Consider the following 16,895-nt stretch of genomic DNA (forward strand, 5'->3'; position numbering starts at 1 on the left):
ATTCAAGTGATAAACCTGAACCTCCCCTTTATAAGGTTATCCAGTTTGTCCTATTGAAGACAGTATATATTTATAGATAATTTAACATAATATATATATATTATCAATGTATATACCTTGGTTGTAGACCATTATTCCTAATTCACGATTAGTGAGCTTGTAATGCTGCATAAATATTACAGCTGACTACGATAGAATCAGAATCATACTCAATAATATCCTTAAATCTGTCAGATCTCAAGATGACAAATCCAATGCAGCTTTTGTTATTATGGCCAAATATACAAGGTGAGGAAGTCAGTCTTAATTTTAATATTTCATAGAAATATAAAATGAATTTCCTTGGTTTAATGAGATACTAAAATGACTTACTATACAGTAATCAGTTTAGCTTTTTTTTATTTTGAAAAGCCGGTGTTGAAGCATGGTATTGATCCCTCTCACTTCACCGAGGTTCACCTGGAGCTGGTCGCTCTGTGCGCAAACTCCCTGATGTCAGGTGCTGATGGTTTTAGTCTCAATGAGCAATTTACTGTTTTTCTAATGTTGTGACTCATTCTCATCACCTCACTTCACAGCAACTGGACTCACTTCCGGGTTCAAATTATTTTCAGATGACATCATCAGCTGTGTGTGTGTGTATCAGTGTGAGTTAAGCATTAATATCAATTTACTTCACTTTAAATTAGTAACAGCAACAGTTACAGAGTTTGCACCATTATAAAGTTATAAAAATGTGAGATGATGTTGAACCTCTGTGCTGTAACTGTTTTTTGAAATTAAAGATATAAGATCACGTGTCAGCATCATGATGTAAAATGTAAAATGTAAAATTGTAAATGCATCTCATGAAAATAGACTAAATTCTGACTATTTCACATTGAGAACCAGAAAAGTGAAGAATTGACATGAGATGTTTTTGGGCGCTTCAGACTCAGGTGTTCACTCAGTGACTGTGGTCTGCCTCCCCTTGGCCCTTTATGTTATTACACTTTATGGAGAAATGACGACAGTAAACCCAAGGACACCCAGCGCTTAATTGTCCTGTAGATCACGACTGCATGAAATATGATTGGATTAAAAAAATACAGAGAGGGAATTAAAAGCAACTTCGCATTTTATGGTGGCTGATTTCCACCTTCAGAGGCCAAGGACGACACAATGTGTGGACTTGTCCAAATGACTTCATTATTGTGCCCTTTACACAGTTTAGAAAGATTACACACAATAAGCAGAAGTAAAATTCACTCTGATCTTTTAATTAATCAAAAAATATTTACATGAGTTTCTGCACACAAGAACTGTTTGACAGTAAAGAAAGCATCACGGGCACGTTCACTAGAAGCGGGAGTACGCTGCCCTCTGAGGAGCAGGCTGAGCTACACTTTGCTGCTGCTGCTGCTGCTGTTGCTGCTGTTGCTGCTGCTGCTGCTGCTGCAGGTGGCGGAGCTGCTGGGAGTATGGATCCTCCAGGGATTTAACCGACACCGTTGTCTTGGGCCCCGTCTTCCACTCTGTGCCACTCTCGTCCACCACAGACGCCTCCACTGTGACGGTGTGGGTGCCCAGGATGGAGAAATTCAGCAAGAACTGGGTGCTGAAGTAGTCATTGTGCGGCTCTACCCGCTGCTCAATCTCATTGGTTTTAGTGTCAAGTGCGATCTGAAAAGGTATAAAATACATGAAACAGCCATGATTCATGAGCCAGTATAAACAACTTAAGTAGCTTGATGTGTGGAAAAATACAGATGCAAGCATTTTCTGTTTCCTAAGGTTTCCTAAAAAAAAAAGAAATTCAATCTATAATCAAATACAAAAGGCAAAAAGCTGGTATGCACCTTGTACTCCGGCCCCGTCTTGCTCTGGAGAACTGAAGTGACGTTAAGACAGACAGACTGGATCTTCCTGAAGAGTCCTGGAGTGGAACCATGCTGCACTACGCCCTCCACTTTGAGAGTCAGCTGCTGGTTGTTCTGCACTGGGATCGGTTCAGTCGGTGTGCGAGGGGATGGAGAGAGAGCAAGCTGGAAAAACAAAAACACACCCAGATTAGTCACAAGAGAGATCAAGAACATCTGCTGGATCGCAGCCATTTAAAACGGATACTGTATACTGTAGATAGCATGTATTGTCTTTGTCTGTGTCCTTGCATGTCAACCTGTCTTGACGCTGATGTCACTGAAGTGAACGTAAGGGAGAGTTTAAGGGACTTTGACAAAAGGTTGATCTATAAAATGTCAAATAAAAAAATCTGAGCAACTAGGGAGTGATTGTCACTCTTCCTTTTGTTGACATTAACAATAAAAGGAATCCTGTACATTTATGTTGTGCTGAGGATATATAAATCTAACCAAACTAAACCTAAGGTTATGGATTATGATGTCAATTGTGCTTTTATAATTTCCTATGTTTTCATTGCTGTTTGTCTGACAGTCTGTAGGATTATGTAAAAACTACTGAACCTATTTACTTGACACTTGGTGGAAGGATGGGACGTGGGCCAAGAAAGAACCCATTACATTTTGGCACAGATGCGGACAAAGACGCAGACCCAGGGATAATTTCTCAGAGAATAATTCATGGATCTAAGGGACTTTAAGGGACAGATGTATACGAGTGTGGGCAATCTGGTGCGACTTGATTAAATCTAAAGGGGATGTCTGGCTTTGGAGGAGTCGTGTGCCCTACAGAGTGCTAGTGCTAGTTAGCTGTTACCATACCTTAATGCTTGTTGACTGGAGCTTTTGGAAGAAGTACCTCTGGAAGGACAGCGGGACCTTGAGCAGAGCTATGACAGCATCACAGAGACACCCTGTGTGCTGGAAACAATACAAACAACACATTTACATTTGGCACAGTACTAAACAGTTTATTTCCATTTTTTTATTTCTTAATTTAACCTGGTAAATCTCACTGAATTAAAAAAAATGTTCAGGAGCAGCGCAATACAATATTTAATGAGATTATTATTATTATTTACAGTAGATAATGTAAAACATTAACAGGCCAAGATAACAGACACATACTTTAAAATAGTATATTGACACAGCTACATAAATATTTGAGTTTCTAACATGACAAATCCACCATTAGTTAACAGGCTATTTGTTACAAACTTCAGACGTCACAGATCTGGAGACTAACTATATGCAATCATGGTGATCACTGGGTGTTACCATTATAAAGTTATTATTACCAGGTATGACACTGGAGGGTGTTTCTTTGTGAGGCCCTCCACTTCCTCCAGCACGTGGTTGAACACCGACATCATCCGTCGCTCGTACTCACTCTCTGTCTGCACTGACCCCAGGGTGCCGTACTCCTGAAAACTAGATAATGGAGGCAGAGAGAGTTGCTCTTCAGGGGACGTGTGCTACAGCAAAGCACTTCTAGCACAAAGTATTCACATTCAATGGTACAGTGAAAACAATAAAACACTAAAATGGCACTCAGTGGAGTTCACACCTCCGCCAAGGCCGAAAAAATCCTACACAATTGTCTAGTTATTAAAGTAGAAATATAGAAGAAAAGAGGAAGTGGTTTGATGCAGTTAAAGAAAGTGAAACCCTTTTTACACAAGGAAATTATATGGGTAGAAGTTCTCTCTATAGCAGTTTCTCCTGAAATTAGTAAGTAATAGAATCATAGCTGCATTTGATTTCTTTCCAAAAGCATTACACAAATCCCAATGCCCCATTTTCCCAACAACACTCACCTGGCTGCCTGTGGGTCCAGAATCAAAGCTTCTATCACATGTGAAACAAGCAAACAGCTCTGTTGTTGTCTGAGTGGAAAGTTAAAGAGAAACAAATGACAGCAGAGGAAATGGGTCAAAAACTCAACGTGACAGTGACGTGGCCGAGGCATGTTTGAGGATACAGCTCCACATTGCGAAGCGTGGCGTAGTCTGCGTCAAACGAGGACTGGTGTAAGTCAGCATAGCGCGCTGCCAGACTTCTGAACTCGTCCATGCACACTTTCATCTGAAAACAAAACAAGTTGGAGAGTTATACACTGGGCCTGTCTAGACTGCCGAGCCGCACAGATCAGACTTCAGCGTCTTACCTGCAGTGAGATGCGGCCGCAGCGCTGCAGTTCGTTGCCTGAGGTGAGAGCGATGGTGGTGGCGATGGCTGGAGGAGGGCTGGTTTTCAGGCTGTTGCAAGTGCAGATGAGCTGCGACAGGGCTTGCAGAGTGTCAATCCGCAGCTTAATGAACTCACACTGGAATGTAAGCGGGCTCAGCGGAGTGCTGGCAGCCTGGAGGGAGGGATTAATTAGATAGATGTACATGGACACCACAGTTAAATGGTCACACGGGTCTTTTTGAAATGACCTAACAAGATAAAGTCAGGTACAAGAGGTTAGAGTTGATTCATTAACAGTTTGAGATGCGAAATAAATTAGCTACGATAGCAGGAGTTCTCAGACTGAATATCAGCTGCTCTAGACATCATGTCATGAGTGAAGGCAGATCTGCAGGAATGATTTGACAAGCAGATGTCTGGTAGGGAACTGACTGTGAGGGAGGCGATGCCCTTTTGGTAGGAGCGCAGGGCCTCGGCGATGGCGGTCATGGCTCCGCTGTAGTCGCCGTCCTCCACGTGACACAGGCACTGCTCGGCCTGCGAAAACTCCTTCAGGCTGTTCAGCCAAAAGTAGAAGTGCTCCGATGCCACACGGGTCCGCAGACTCTGGTACAGCTCGCTGGAGAACTCGTGGCAGCCCTGCGGATTAGAGATAAGGATTTTATAATCCTGTCTCAGGAGGTGGGCGGCTCCTGGTGACACCATTTATATCTCAAAAAGAGAAGAAAGAAAGATTCGTTGACCATGCGTGAGGCTTGGCGTGCGATGCGGTACACCGTCCAGCCATTAGCCACATTCTCCAGCTGTTGTTTGATGACCGTCTTCACGTCAGCTGATAAAGACGACTGGCTAGCAACAAAAATCACGGTTGCCAAGGAAACCTGCAGCAAACACAGTGAGTGGGACAAGTGTTCAAATCCAAAACTGCAGATATTACACATAAAGGCAATGGCAGAATAATTTAATTATAAAATTGAGACAGAAGTGAATGTAATGTCAACTGAGGGATTTGTGAGACTCAATCTCTCACCAGAAGCTCTTGCTGCTTGTCAGTGGAGGAGTGACTGGCCACTCTGTACAGGTCCACCAGATCTCCCAGCATGCCGTCGCCCAGCACCGGCAGGTGGGTGGCGATGGCCGCCAGAGCGTGGCACATGAGGACGCGGGAGGAGTCGCAGGATAAATGGAGCTGACCAAGCAGAAACTCCACGACCGACTGGCTGAGATGGGGTCGACTTTTCAGCATCTTGACCAATGAGGTGAGGGCCGTCTTGGGTCAACACAAAAAGCAAGTAGACCAGAATATTATTCCAAATTTTTTGTCCCAAGACGCTTGACACGTCTATTCAGTTATCCACACTCTGTAATAAGAAAATAAGTTTTAACAAGGTTTTTAAAATCTGCCCCATGTCTTACTTTGAGTGTGGCCTGGGCACTGGGGCTGCTGTCCTGACTGCACAGCATCAGAAGAGACTCCACTCCCAAAACTGTGTCCTGCTCCAACTGTACTATGTCTTAGAGAGAGATACAACCAGAGGCAGTCAATCACAAGAGCAAACATCAGAGGTGGGAGTCATTTGCATTTGCAACACCGGTTATCAGACTAATCCCAAACCATTACTTTTTGTAACTAACCTTTCTCTGGGCAGGAAATGGCGATGTTGGAAAGCACAATGACCCCGTGAGCAGCCACTGCCAGGTTGCTGTGGTAACAGCATTCTTGCGCCAGTTTAACCAGGTCACTGAGCGATGGGGGAACTGAAGAGCTACCTGAGTGTGTGAAAGGAAAACACATCAGTCCAGAGATGCTCTTCTTCTGTTATGAATATAACAACAATGACAACATATATGGCTTTGTTAAAATATGAAGATGATCAACATGATGGATCCCCAAATCATCTGGATCGCTCCAGGGCTGACCACAGTATAAGTCATAAAAACCAGCCTCCTCCATGTTAGTGGGTGGGACAAGGATCAAACTACAACGTCTCAAAGATGGTTTCTGTCATTTAAGGTAGTTCTTATCACAGTGATGTTTGTTCAAGTGTTCATGTTTCTGATGAGTTTGGTTGTTATTAGTTATTTGATGCTTTGATAGAAAAATGTGTTGAAACGTCACGATTGACTGCACTGACACACATGACATCAAAACAACAAGATGGCCTCACCAGTATCAAAGATATTTTAGCTTAATTTTTGTAAACAGGAGGAAGTGGAGACACGTCATCCATCCTTAATTACAGTCTATGGTTAAAATGAACAGTACCTGTCATGTTACTGAAGTACTGCTTGATTGCGATCGTTCCAGAGAGGGTGGAGAGAACAGACAACATTCCCAGCTTCAAGCTGTCGTAAGGGCTCGTCAGGGCGCACTCGCACAGAGTCTGGAGGTGTAAACACATTCATATTAACCACTGGCTTCAAACCAACATGAAGTTAAGGCTGTGGTGCACTTTTAACAACTGAAATTCTACCTGAGTGTTTTCTCTGATCCAAAGATGAGGAGCCTTTTTAGCCAAGAGCTTTAGATCGTTGATTGCAAGTCTCTTCACAGCTTTTCTTGGGTCATCTTTAAGGTATTGTAGGAGGAGCTGTAACTGTGTGGAATTAAAAAAGAAGATTTTAAATAAGTCAAGACAAAATATTATCACGGGTACAGTATGGTAGAGCTCCTTTCATGGTCAGTACCTGCTTAGGGATGTCAAAGAGGGAGAAGGCAGCCAGCTGGGTGAAGGTGTGCAGGGTGACGATCACCATGGGGGTGGAGGGATACGAGTTGACCAGGTGCTGTAGCAGCTCTCTGCTGCTGGACGCCAGGCTGGCATCATGGTGCATGTGCTGCAGCATCGGAATCAACTTCAGCTTCAGTTCCACTGGAGTGTCCAAACCTGGGGTGAAGGTACAGATCGAAGAGGAATGAAACGTCTGGAAACGACGACGTGAACAGAACAACAACTTTCTACCTGTTTTTAAGGGTTTTATTTGAATGCTGAATATTTGTTTGGAATATCTAAATCCAAAGCTTGTCTGCAAGTGCTTTCCCAAAAGATTTTACCTTGAATCATCTCACTGACTTTGTTGCAAATCCCAGCTGCAAAGTCTCTGAAAATTGGAAACAGCATTAAAAAACATCAAATTCATGCAATCCAAAATGTCAACTACAGTTCAGCTCAGGTAATGACTCTCCTTACTTTGACTGTGCGGAGAAGCTTGCAGAAGCAAATATGGCCGCCTCCACTTCTACATTGTCATGAGAGTCCAGACTTTGGCGAATACTGTGGTGGGCGTTCTTCCTCTCTGGGATGATGGAGGCCAAGCTACCAAGCATCCTAAACAAAAGCAGAAAGAGGGACATTGTTTTGAATCTCAGACAACTGGAGAAAGAGAGGGGACGTTGGCAAACATGTTACCACACATGTATTCTAGCGTTGTAAAGTGGTATAACACTGTGGCAGAAATCCTGTGCAAACCAGCACCATGTGCAATGTTTTCATTACCTCAGCGTGATGGCTCTGGCCACTGGGTCATTGCTGTGGATGACGGAAAACACCCTTTTAACAAATTCGTCCACGTTGAGGATCTTCTCCAAGTGTTTCTCACTCTGCTGAGTTACCTTCAGCACGCACAGGCGCAGAAAGTTGTTCCTGAAATCAGAAATAACCACCAAACATGTTTGGGCCACAGTAAAAACTGTCAAATGAATCAAACACCACAACGATTACTTACTGTTAATGAATTATAATAATCTGTTAAATCAGTTGGCAGATAATCAGTTGGCAGATAATCAGTTGGCAGATAATATAACCCGGTGTAAGCCTTTCACAAATATATCTGTATGTGTCTATGCTTGTCAAAATGAAACTTTTATTTGACAAAAATAAACAATGTTAATGTCTGTAACTTATTCAAAGAGCAAAGCTGAACAGATGTGTTTTAATCTGAAGTTCAAACTAATAACAAACTTGACTGAGGACGTAATGAACCTCTCCCTCTCTGATCCAGCATCAGTCTGTGAAGTGTCCATACCCGAGTCTGAAGATGTCTGCCAGCTTGAGGAAGGCGGAGTTGATGAGGATGGGGAACGGGTACTTCTGGAAGAGTTTGGGGAAGAGGACCACGGCCTCGCACTGCTCCCCCAGCTTCCCTGACCGCAGACCTGGGGCAGAAGCAGAGGTGTCACCGGGACAATGCACAACACAGACGGGGGAGACACAACACACAGAGCCGGGTGCTAGCCCGTTAGCATGCAGGCTAACTACCTTTGTCCAGCTCCATGAGCGCGGAGTTAGCGTCCAGCTCCTGTTCGCCATAACAGGCCTCAGATAGGAACGAGCGAGCGGTGGAAAGTGACATTGTTAATGAAGTTTATCACATTTAAATCCAAGTATGGCTGCGTCCATGGAGCTCAGTGATCAGCAGAGAGAGACACAGGTTCATGCTACAGCTATTACTCTTCCGGTCCAGGGTTTGTTTTCACAATAAAGCGCCGTTGAAGCTCAAGTCTGCGGTTATTTCCTTTAACCTCAAAGCATTTTTACATTGTCATCTTTACCTCACTGCTTTAATTTGCTGCTTTATTTATCATTTTTAGATATTATACACAAAACATATGATAAGTGTATAAAATATGATGTGCTAGAATAAATCAAACTACCCAAAAGTAAATAAAGCAGAGAAAATTATATCTATATCATTAAAATAAAACATACAGTGCCACTTACATGTTCATTTATTAGTAACAATAATCCAATGATATGATGTCACTGACATGGGTCATCCTGAGTTCCTTCACTATTATATACACATACAAGTATTTCATTTTATCACATTTATTTGCAAATACATTATTTATTTACTTAGAATTTGTTTTTAAAGGGCGCTTTTACTTTTATTGGATGGTCTAAATATTTACAAGAAGAAGAGGAGGAGGAAGAAGAAACATGGATACAACATGATTTACAGGACCAGATAAAATATAAATTCATAATAAAAGATACAGGCACAGATATAAACATGGAGAAAAGTGAAACCACTAGAAGTGAATATAGATTAATAGTTGGGTATGTCTATGGGATCATGACAAATTAACAGGGATGGTTCTTTACTTCGAAAGAGCTTCGTTACTGAGGATGTTGAACTGTACAGAGCAGCGGCACAAAGGAAGCGGATGTGCACGCGCCGGTGCAGCGGAAGCGGCTGTTTCCACCAATGGCAGAGAGCGACGCGAGTTTCGCGGGGGATTCATCTTTACCTCCACACGATCCGTTCGCGGGAAACACGACCAGCAGCCACAAGGCGGAATAAAGACGCCGGATAACTCCTCAAAACTTGAAACACTAACTTCTGATCGTCTGTTCGAGCAGCGCAGCGATGCTTTTCCGCTCGATTGTTGACAGAGGAGTTGGCAGACGAAGGCAGAACGGTGAGATTAGAAGTTTGTACTGTGTGTTACTGTGAGTTTGACTCAGCTAAAGCCACCGTTAGCTTACTTTAACATGTCATTCAATGCAGATCTGTCTGTTCTAGCATCGCATGCATTTTTCCTCATGCATGTGCCACTTTAGATTCTCGTGTTAAACTTGTGGATGAGGGTTAAAGTGAACTGTGCAGAAGACAAAAACTTTTGACCTCATGTCCTGAATATCTTGAGCTTTGATCATATAATTCAACTTGTTAATATTAGTGTTTAAATCAGCTGTTTCTCAGGTCACACTGTGAAACCTCATATCGTTGCAGCTTCAGTAGGTTGAGGTGTGGCATGATGACATAACTGACATTTGTTACAAGATGTTAGAAAATATCCAGTTTAAAAGTTCAATGTTACTTCCTGTGAAGCCTGGTTTCTTCCAACCAACTGTCCAAAAATACAGATATTATACAGATATATATTATTGGTTGATATACATATTTTTTAAGATTGGCAATAATTCCTAAGGTGTCGTTATCCAACCTTTATGACAATGACATGTAATTGAGGCTTGATATTTTACAGTTCAACCATAAACTAAATTTATAGAACTTGAATTAACATTGCATTGTTTGTACTGTAAAATAAAAAAATGCATATCTGCAAACATAAATGCTGATACCGATATCAAGTTAGAAATGACTTTAGTGATTAATTGATGATTTGAAATGGTTGCTTATTAATTCAGTTGCAGTATAGCTGAAAACTAAAACCTGATTTGTACGGTGTCTGATCAGAAAACCTCCCTTGAACAGGAGAACTTCTGCACATAAGGAATCCAGATGTGGAGATCCTTACCTGCAGAGCATGAAGTCATAATATGTACTGTAAAGATGTAATTAGACTGATAAAGCAGAACAGATGTTATAGCATCTCTGTAATACATCTGACTGAATGCATGTTTCTCTCCAGCCGTCCCTGCAGATCCTTGGCCCAGGCTCCCCCTGAGCTCTCTGCTTCAAGGCTTCAAGTGCGTCCGACATGACGAACACATCTCCTATGGAAACCTGGGGGACTCCGTGCCACCGTTTGGATTAGCTTTCTCCTCTGGTAACCCACCTGCATTTTTACCACAAGACCTGACACATCAGAGTTTTGTGGCTGTTGTCATTTAACTTGCTCTCCTAATGTTTGTTCAGCCGGGACGCAGCAGAACATCCTCGCTGCAGCCAATGAGGAAGGCATCGTGAGGATCTACAACACGGAGAGCAGAGAAAACCCGCTTCTCAAAGGTATGTGTAGAGACTTGTTTGTCCGCAGTTGTCCCATCTATCATCAGCAAATGTTCCAGGCTGATGGTATGTGAACTTTTGCAGAATGGCTGGCTCATGAGAATGCTGTCTTTGACATTGCCTGGGTACCGGGGGAGCCTCAATTGGTGAGTATGAGTCAGCAGTCGTCTGTAAATCAGGCTAAACCAGTGACATTTTACCTACTGTCATTTAAATTCTCTTTTCATACATTTATTAGGTTATTTCTTATAATTTTGTATCATTCGTTGTAATTCCTGATTTTATATTATTCTCTGTATTTGTTTTTCTTTCTGCACATATTAAACTCTTCGCGCGTCCTCCTCAGGTGACGGCTGCAGGTGATCAAATGGCCCGGCTGTGGGACGTGAAGTCAGGAGACATGTTGGGCAGCTTCAAGGGTCACCTCTGCAGCCTCAAGTCTGTTGCATTCGCACCTGAGGAGAAAGGTACATTTGAACAAACATGTCACCTGGGGGAATAAATGCTACCTGTCATCTCTTAGAATTCACAGGACAACATGGATTTGATTGTTTCTAGAGGACATAATCCAGTTTATTGAATCTAGGTATCTAGAGCTATGGTAACCTGATGATTATTGGAATTATTAGCTTTACTTTCCCCTGCTGTTGTTGCTCCAAATAATCATTCAAAATGTAGATTACATTAGGTTTTGTTTTTAAATAGAAGAAAATAAGCTTTAGTATTAACTGATGAATGGGTGGAGACTGTAAATGCATTTTCTTTGTTCTCTATTCAACAGCTGTGTTCTGCACTGGAGCCAGAGATGGAAATATTATGGTCTGGGACACGAGGTGCAGCAAGAAAGGTAGTTTGATTAGTTTGGTTTCAGTTACAAATATTTCCTTTTGATATTCAATGATATGTATATTTGGCCCCACCTGATCTTGTTTCGTAATAATAGATTATTTTGTATTTGATCACATTGCGTCCTCCCCTCAGATGGTTTCTACAGACAAGTGAAACAGATCAGTGGCGCTCACAACAAAGCAGAGACCAACGCCCCCTTGAAAATAAAGAAGAGACGTAGCAGCACTCGGGGCATGGCTCCCAGTGTGGTGAGTTTCTTTCATAACATGACCCTGTTTGTTTAAATGAAGTGGAATAGAGAGCAGCAAGGTGGAGAGGCAACGCTGATCCTCAATATTTTTTTATTTTTCGCAGGACACCCAGCAGAGTGTCACAGTGGTTTTGTTTCGGGATCAGCACACGCTCATCTCCTCTGGGGCCGTCGATGGGTAAGAAACCACTGTTCATTTAAACATGCAGAACATCGGTGTGAACATTTGTTTTGTCATGTTGAATTTTTATATTTTAATTCCACCCATCCAGAGTGATCAAGCAATGGGATCTGAGAAAGAACTACACTGCTCACCGTCAGGATCCAGCTCCACTGCAGACGTACCCGTACCCGGGTTCCTGCATGCGCATGCGGCTCGGTTAGTTTTCTGCCACACTGGATATCAAGTTTACACGGAGCTAGATGCAGTAAAACAAATAAGCTGAATATTGTTCTGTGTGTGTTGCAGGTTATTCCGGACTTGTTCTGGACTCCACAAGATCAAATGTGATGTGTAACTGCACTGATGACAATATCTACATGTTCAACCTCAGTGGAATAAAGACAAATCCAGGTAAATAACTGCTCCAGTCGTAATGTTCACCTGTGCCAAAATAGGTATTTTCCTGTTTATCACTGACATATTACCATTGCAGACCACTAGATGGGGCTGCAAGACTAATGTCCTTTCGTTTAACTAGAGCAGAATCTCTCTTATACAGAGGAAATGTAGACATTCAGAGACATGGTATGTTAATTATAGTATCTTTAAATTACAGTTTTTTTTTATGTGCTAAAGATCTTAGGGATTGGGAGGTGGCTCACTAGAACTGAATCTGCTGAACAATATTCACACCATCCAGACTAGTCAGCCATCTTGAAGCAAAACACATCTGTTTTAGATCAGTTTACCCTCATCGTGTCTTGTCTATGCTTCTGTAATCTGATTTTAACCTTTGGTTTTACTTTGAATTAAGGGTTTCCACAGGATCTTAAATCCACAATTCAATGATCTGAATCTTAGGCCTTAAATACATATGAATATTACATACTAGGTCTTAAGTGTGTTTATGTAGGTCTGTAACATTACTTCCATGCTTTTTTAAACAGAAATGTCAGCAGTTTGTATTGTTTGTGATGTCTGTGTGTGTTGTAGTTCTTGCTCATTATTATCTCATATTATTATATTATAATATCTTTGCTTGTTCTTCTTCCACAGTGGCTGTTTTCAGTGGCCACCAGAATTCCTCATTTTATATCAAGTCCACTATCAGCCCAGACGACCAGTTCTTGGCCAGTGGCTCAAGTGACAATCACACATACATCTGGAAGGTAAGGTCGTCCTCATTTCATTTTACCCTGATGATGTTTTCAGTGTTTTGTGTGGCTGACGTGTTTGTCCATTTTTATATATCTCAGATTTCTGAGCCTCAACATCCTCCCATGACCCTTCAAGGCCACAGTGAGGAAGTGACATCAGTCGTGTGGTGTCCCACAGATTTCACCAAGGTAGAGCAGCAAACTCTAATAACCACAATTACTGTCATAACCACATATGTTAGTTTAATGAATTCCAACCTGTTTCCTTTGAACAAAACCTACAAATGATTCTGAGGACAGGAAACTGGATTCTGTCTCTGTGTAATCCTCACTGCTCTGTTGGCAGATTGCTTCCTGTTCGGATGACCACACTGTCCGGATCTGGAGGCTTCACCGGGAAACAGAGGAGGTGCGGTCTGCAGTGGGAGAAGCAAACCTCGTGGGCTGGGCGCGTCGGAAATCTCCAACAAGTTAGTATTCCAACTACCATCCTTCAATCCATGTTAACGACAACTACCATGTAATCATATATACTGTATGTTGTCTTTAACTTGACAGCAAAATGTCTGGGTCATTCCTTCTCTGTGCTGCTGTCTGACTATGTAAAATATGGAAGAGCTTCTTCATAAATCTCACTGCTTTCTTCTGTCAAAGTCCTCATGGTGTCACACTAGACTAAAAAGCACATTTTCTTTTGTTAAGGGCCCTCAGTCAGAGCTGAGACGACTCCCGCCAAAACCCAGAGGACAGAGAGTCGTCCAGGCCTCGTGTCTCCCCGGCTCGCTGCCTGTGCTCCGAGTGGAGCCGCCCTGCCTCTGTCCTCCAGCACCACTTCACCTGTCCAGCCTCTGGATGGAAAGGCAGCTGCTGCTCGCCAGAGAACGCCATCCTCTATCAAACAGTGGTTATCTCCGAGCCGCGGGTCTCCCGGTCAGGTCACCCCTCCTCTCCGCAGGGTTCTGAGCCCGTGTCCCCAAAGTCTGGCGAGCAGCACCTCTCCCATCGAGCGACGGGCCAAACGGCGGCTGGAGACCATTGCGTCTGCCGGCTGTGAGGGCGCGGAACAATGCGACTGTGTTACTGAACTTTACCCTGCGCCCAAGAGAGGCCGGACCCTGGCTGGTATCTGCTGCCCTGTTCAGGAGAGCAGGTCACAAACAGACTGTCCCGCAGAGGACAAGCAAAGCTCATCGAGACAGAGTGGCAAAGAGAATTACTCTCCCAGAGGAATGGACTGGCTGTCTGTGATGGCACAAAAGATGAGGAAGGGTCAAGGAAGCCCGAGTAGTCCCAGAAGTCCCAGTGCCTCGAAGAAACAGGAAGGGAAAACACCAGCTTCACCGGTTAGTACCACATTCAGATTTCAGACGTAAATATTCTTTTAACAACCTGTACATTTTCTCAGTTTCTTTAGTCTTTCTCTCCCGTGTCTTTTTACATAAAGCTTCCTTCAAGAGTATTTTTTTCTTGTTCTTTCAGGGAGAGAGATTCATTTCACCCATTTACCAGTTGAGAATGTCAGAGTGAAGACACAAAAACATGTTATTTCTTGTAGCTTGGCACTCTTATCAACGCCTTCCTTTACTTCCAGTTACTTGGAATGTCGCCAGTCTAGAAATTCAGGCTTTAAAGTCACTGAATAAGAACCAGAATGATACTCAGTCGAGCGCATACCTCCACCATGTCTCAACAGTCCCCTTGATTTCAATCAAGACGCAGCAAATCAGTCCCCTAAATGTGGCAGATCATTTTGTTCCTATCAAGATCCATTTATTATTCCCTGGGAAAATATTGTAAATGTTAAAAATAACGCCCTATATAGTAATCTTAAAGACATTCCTGGATCCACACCAAAAATGAATGAATGCTTCCTTGACCCATACGTCACCTTTCCACCAATGTTCAAGAAAATATTTTTGGAATTCTGTGAACGGACAGCCAATCGGCAATGAAAACATAACTTCCTTGGCAGAAATACAGTCTTTATGGATGACGGTCTGTCCCTCTGTATCACTGCTAATATTTGCATGCATGTTTTTGAATAGCTTCAAAAGTGACCATTGCAGTTGAAGTTTTCTGTTTCTTCTCTTTCAGACGAACCGCTCGCCGCAAAACATGAAAAAAATCTCCACGTACTTCAGGAGACCGACTCTGGAGTGACCTGCTGGAGCCAATCACATGTTCTGTGCTTCTGTTTGAATGCAATGTTTTTATTTTTGAGTATATCTTTTATATGTGATGTGGGACCCACAGACGGTAAAGCCTCTGAGAACACATGACTTACATTAGTACATGAACCCGACTGAAACTGAACATTTGATGCAGCAGTTTTCACATCCACAGAGGCTGTTATTTTTTTTTAGGTATTTGCATTTGCCTCCTACACAAATGTTCTGGTGCTTTGCTGAGAGACTCTGGTTTGAAATCAGGTTGCATTTCCGAGTAAATCTTTCACTTTACTCAAACCTGAAAACTGTAAGAGACGATGCACCATTTAATACAAGACTCCACGTTCCATCAAGGTGTTCAGGAGGTTAACAAGGTATTAATCTTCAAGTAGAGAGTTGTCCACAGTTGTAGATATTTTAAATTCTGCTAAAAAAAGTACAATTATTTTGCTTGACAGCTTTGAGCCCTTTTATGAACTTCACTGAGTGTAAGCTGGTCGCAGATCAGCTCTGTAACAGCGTGTCATTTATATCTTCAGCTCTGGATTTTGTCACGTCAGTGTTACACATATAAAAATCTTTTGATTTTGATTTTTTACTTGAGAAAATGCTCAAGTTGTTTATATGTACAAAATAACCAATGATTGTTGCATGGTCCGTTTGTATTTAATTAACATAAACTTGCTGTGGTCTGACCTTTATTAAATTGAAGTCAGTTTCCGTGGTGTTTGTTCTGTTTTATTTGAACACTTTGACCTGTACAGTCAAAATTATTCAGTATTTCAAATAGAAGAAAACATTAGATGAAGAGTTGAATTGAAATGTCTCTGACTTTATGTCCTGTCAAGCAGCTCACAACCTCTGACTAGCATAATGAATATGTTTCTACTTATATCTGCTTAAAGTTTAAATATATATATATAAATAAATAAAACCATCCCCTGTCCCAGAACTTGAATTCTACTTGTTTTCTTCCCTGCAGTCGAGGTTAGATGAAACGTACATGATTGAATTATATCTGATATTGACCGGCTGATTGGGAGACAGTGCTTGGGTTCGCTTAGATGCAGGACAACATCCCAGAGGGACGAGCCTGCCCTCCCTGTGAGCCACCAGGGGGCCCCCAAAAACAAACCTCATTCACAGAATTAGGCTTTGCTACAGCTCTTTTATTTATGTGGTGACAAGTATAATCACATTTGTTTGATCCCAAACTTGCAACAATGAGACATTTACATTTGTAATGCAGCCTGTAGTTGTCAGGAAGGCCCCCCTCGCTCAGTGAGTGAACATTTTCAGGTTGAACTGTGAAAATGATAATGTCAATAAATGTAATTTTTACCAGATGCAGAACGTCTAGCAACAAAAGCTTCAACTGTGTGTGCCAGAATCCTGCCTGTCAGTGAGGCCTTTTTTATAGTGAAAGTAAAACGTAATACACCCAAAAGGAAGAAAATAAACCAAGGCTCTCCTTCTGTGGAAAAATACTTTATTAGAGTGGTTCATGCAGGGCAGAATTTA

The 16,895-nt window shown here is 42.2% G+C and overlaps 2 protein-coding genes across 2 annotated transcripts; one reads left to right on the forward strand and one right to left on the reverse strand.

Annotated features, from left to right (window-relative positions):
• Positions 1-1,121: 1,121 nt before the first annotated feature.
• ints7 (integrator complex subunit 7) lies at positions 1,122-8,544 on the reverse strand. Its single transcript, XM_034580257.1, has 20 exons — positions 8,348-8,544; positions 8,115-8,244; positions 7,586-7,732; positions 7,280-7,417; positions 7,144-7,190; positions 6,777-6,976; positions 6,563-6,685; positions 6,355-6,472; positions 5,724-5,858; positions 5,505-5,602; positions 5,119-5,358; positions 4,832-4,969; positions 4,521-4,727; positions 4,066-4,260; positions 3,880-3,983; positions 3,716-3,784; positions 3,197-3,329; positions 2,721-2,819; positions 1,839-2,024; positions 1,122-1,662 (listed from the first exon to the last, which is right to left on the reverse strand). The coding sequence occupies exons 1-20, from the start codon at positions 8,439-8,441 to the stop codon at positions 1,339-1,341; spliced, it is 2,925 nt and encodes a 974-aa protein (XP_034436148.1). The 5' UTR covers positions 8,442-8,544; the 3' UTR covers positions 1,122-1,338.
• A 691-nt stretch (positions 8,545-9,235) lies between these two features.
• On the forward strand, positions 9,236-16,094 carry dtl (denticleless E3 ubiquitin protein ligase homolog (Drosophila)). The gene is made up of 15 exons (XM_034579696.1): positions 9,236-9,510; positions 10,468-10,605; positions 10,695-10,787; positions 10,872-10,933; positions 11,134-11,254; positions 11,569-11,634; positions 11,769-11,884; positions 11,991-12,064; positions 12,159-12,265; positions 12,356-12,460; positions 13,106-13,218; positions 13,306-13,395; positions 13,553-13,676; positions 13,909-14,549; positions 15,301-16,094. The coding sequence occupies exons 1-15, from the start codon at positions 9,459-9,461 to the stop codon at positions 15,364-15,366; spliced, it is 1,968 nt and encodes a 655-aa protein (XP_034435587.1). The 5' UTR covers positions 9,236-9,458; the 3' UTR covers positions 15,367-16,094.
• Positions 16,095-16,895: the final 801 nt, after the last annotated feature.

Source organism: Hippoglossus hippoglossus, chromosome 24, assembly GCF_009819705.1.
Source record: "Hippoglossus hippoglossus isolate fHipHip1 chromosome 24, fHipHip1.pri, whole genome shotgun sequence".
Taxonomy (NCBI): Eukaryota; Metazoa; Chordata; class Actinopteri; order Pleuronectiformes; family Pleuronectidae; genus Hippoglossus; species Hippoglossus hippoglossus.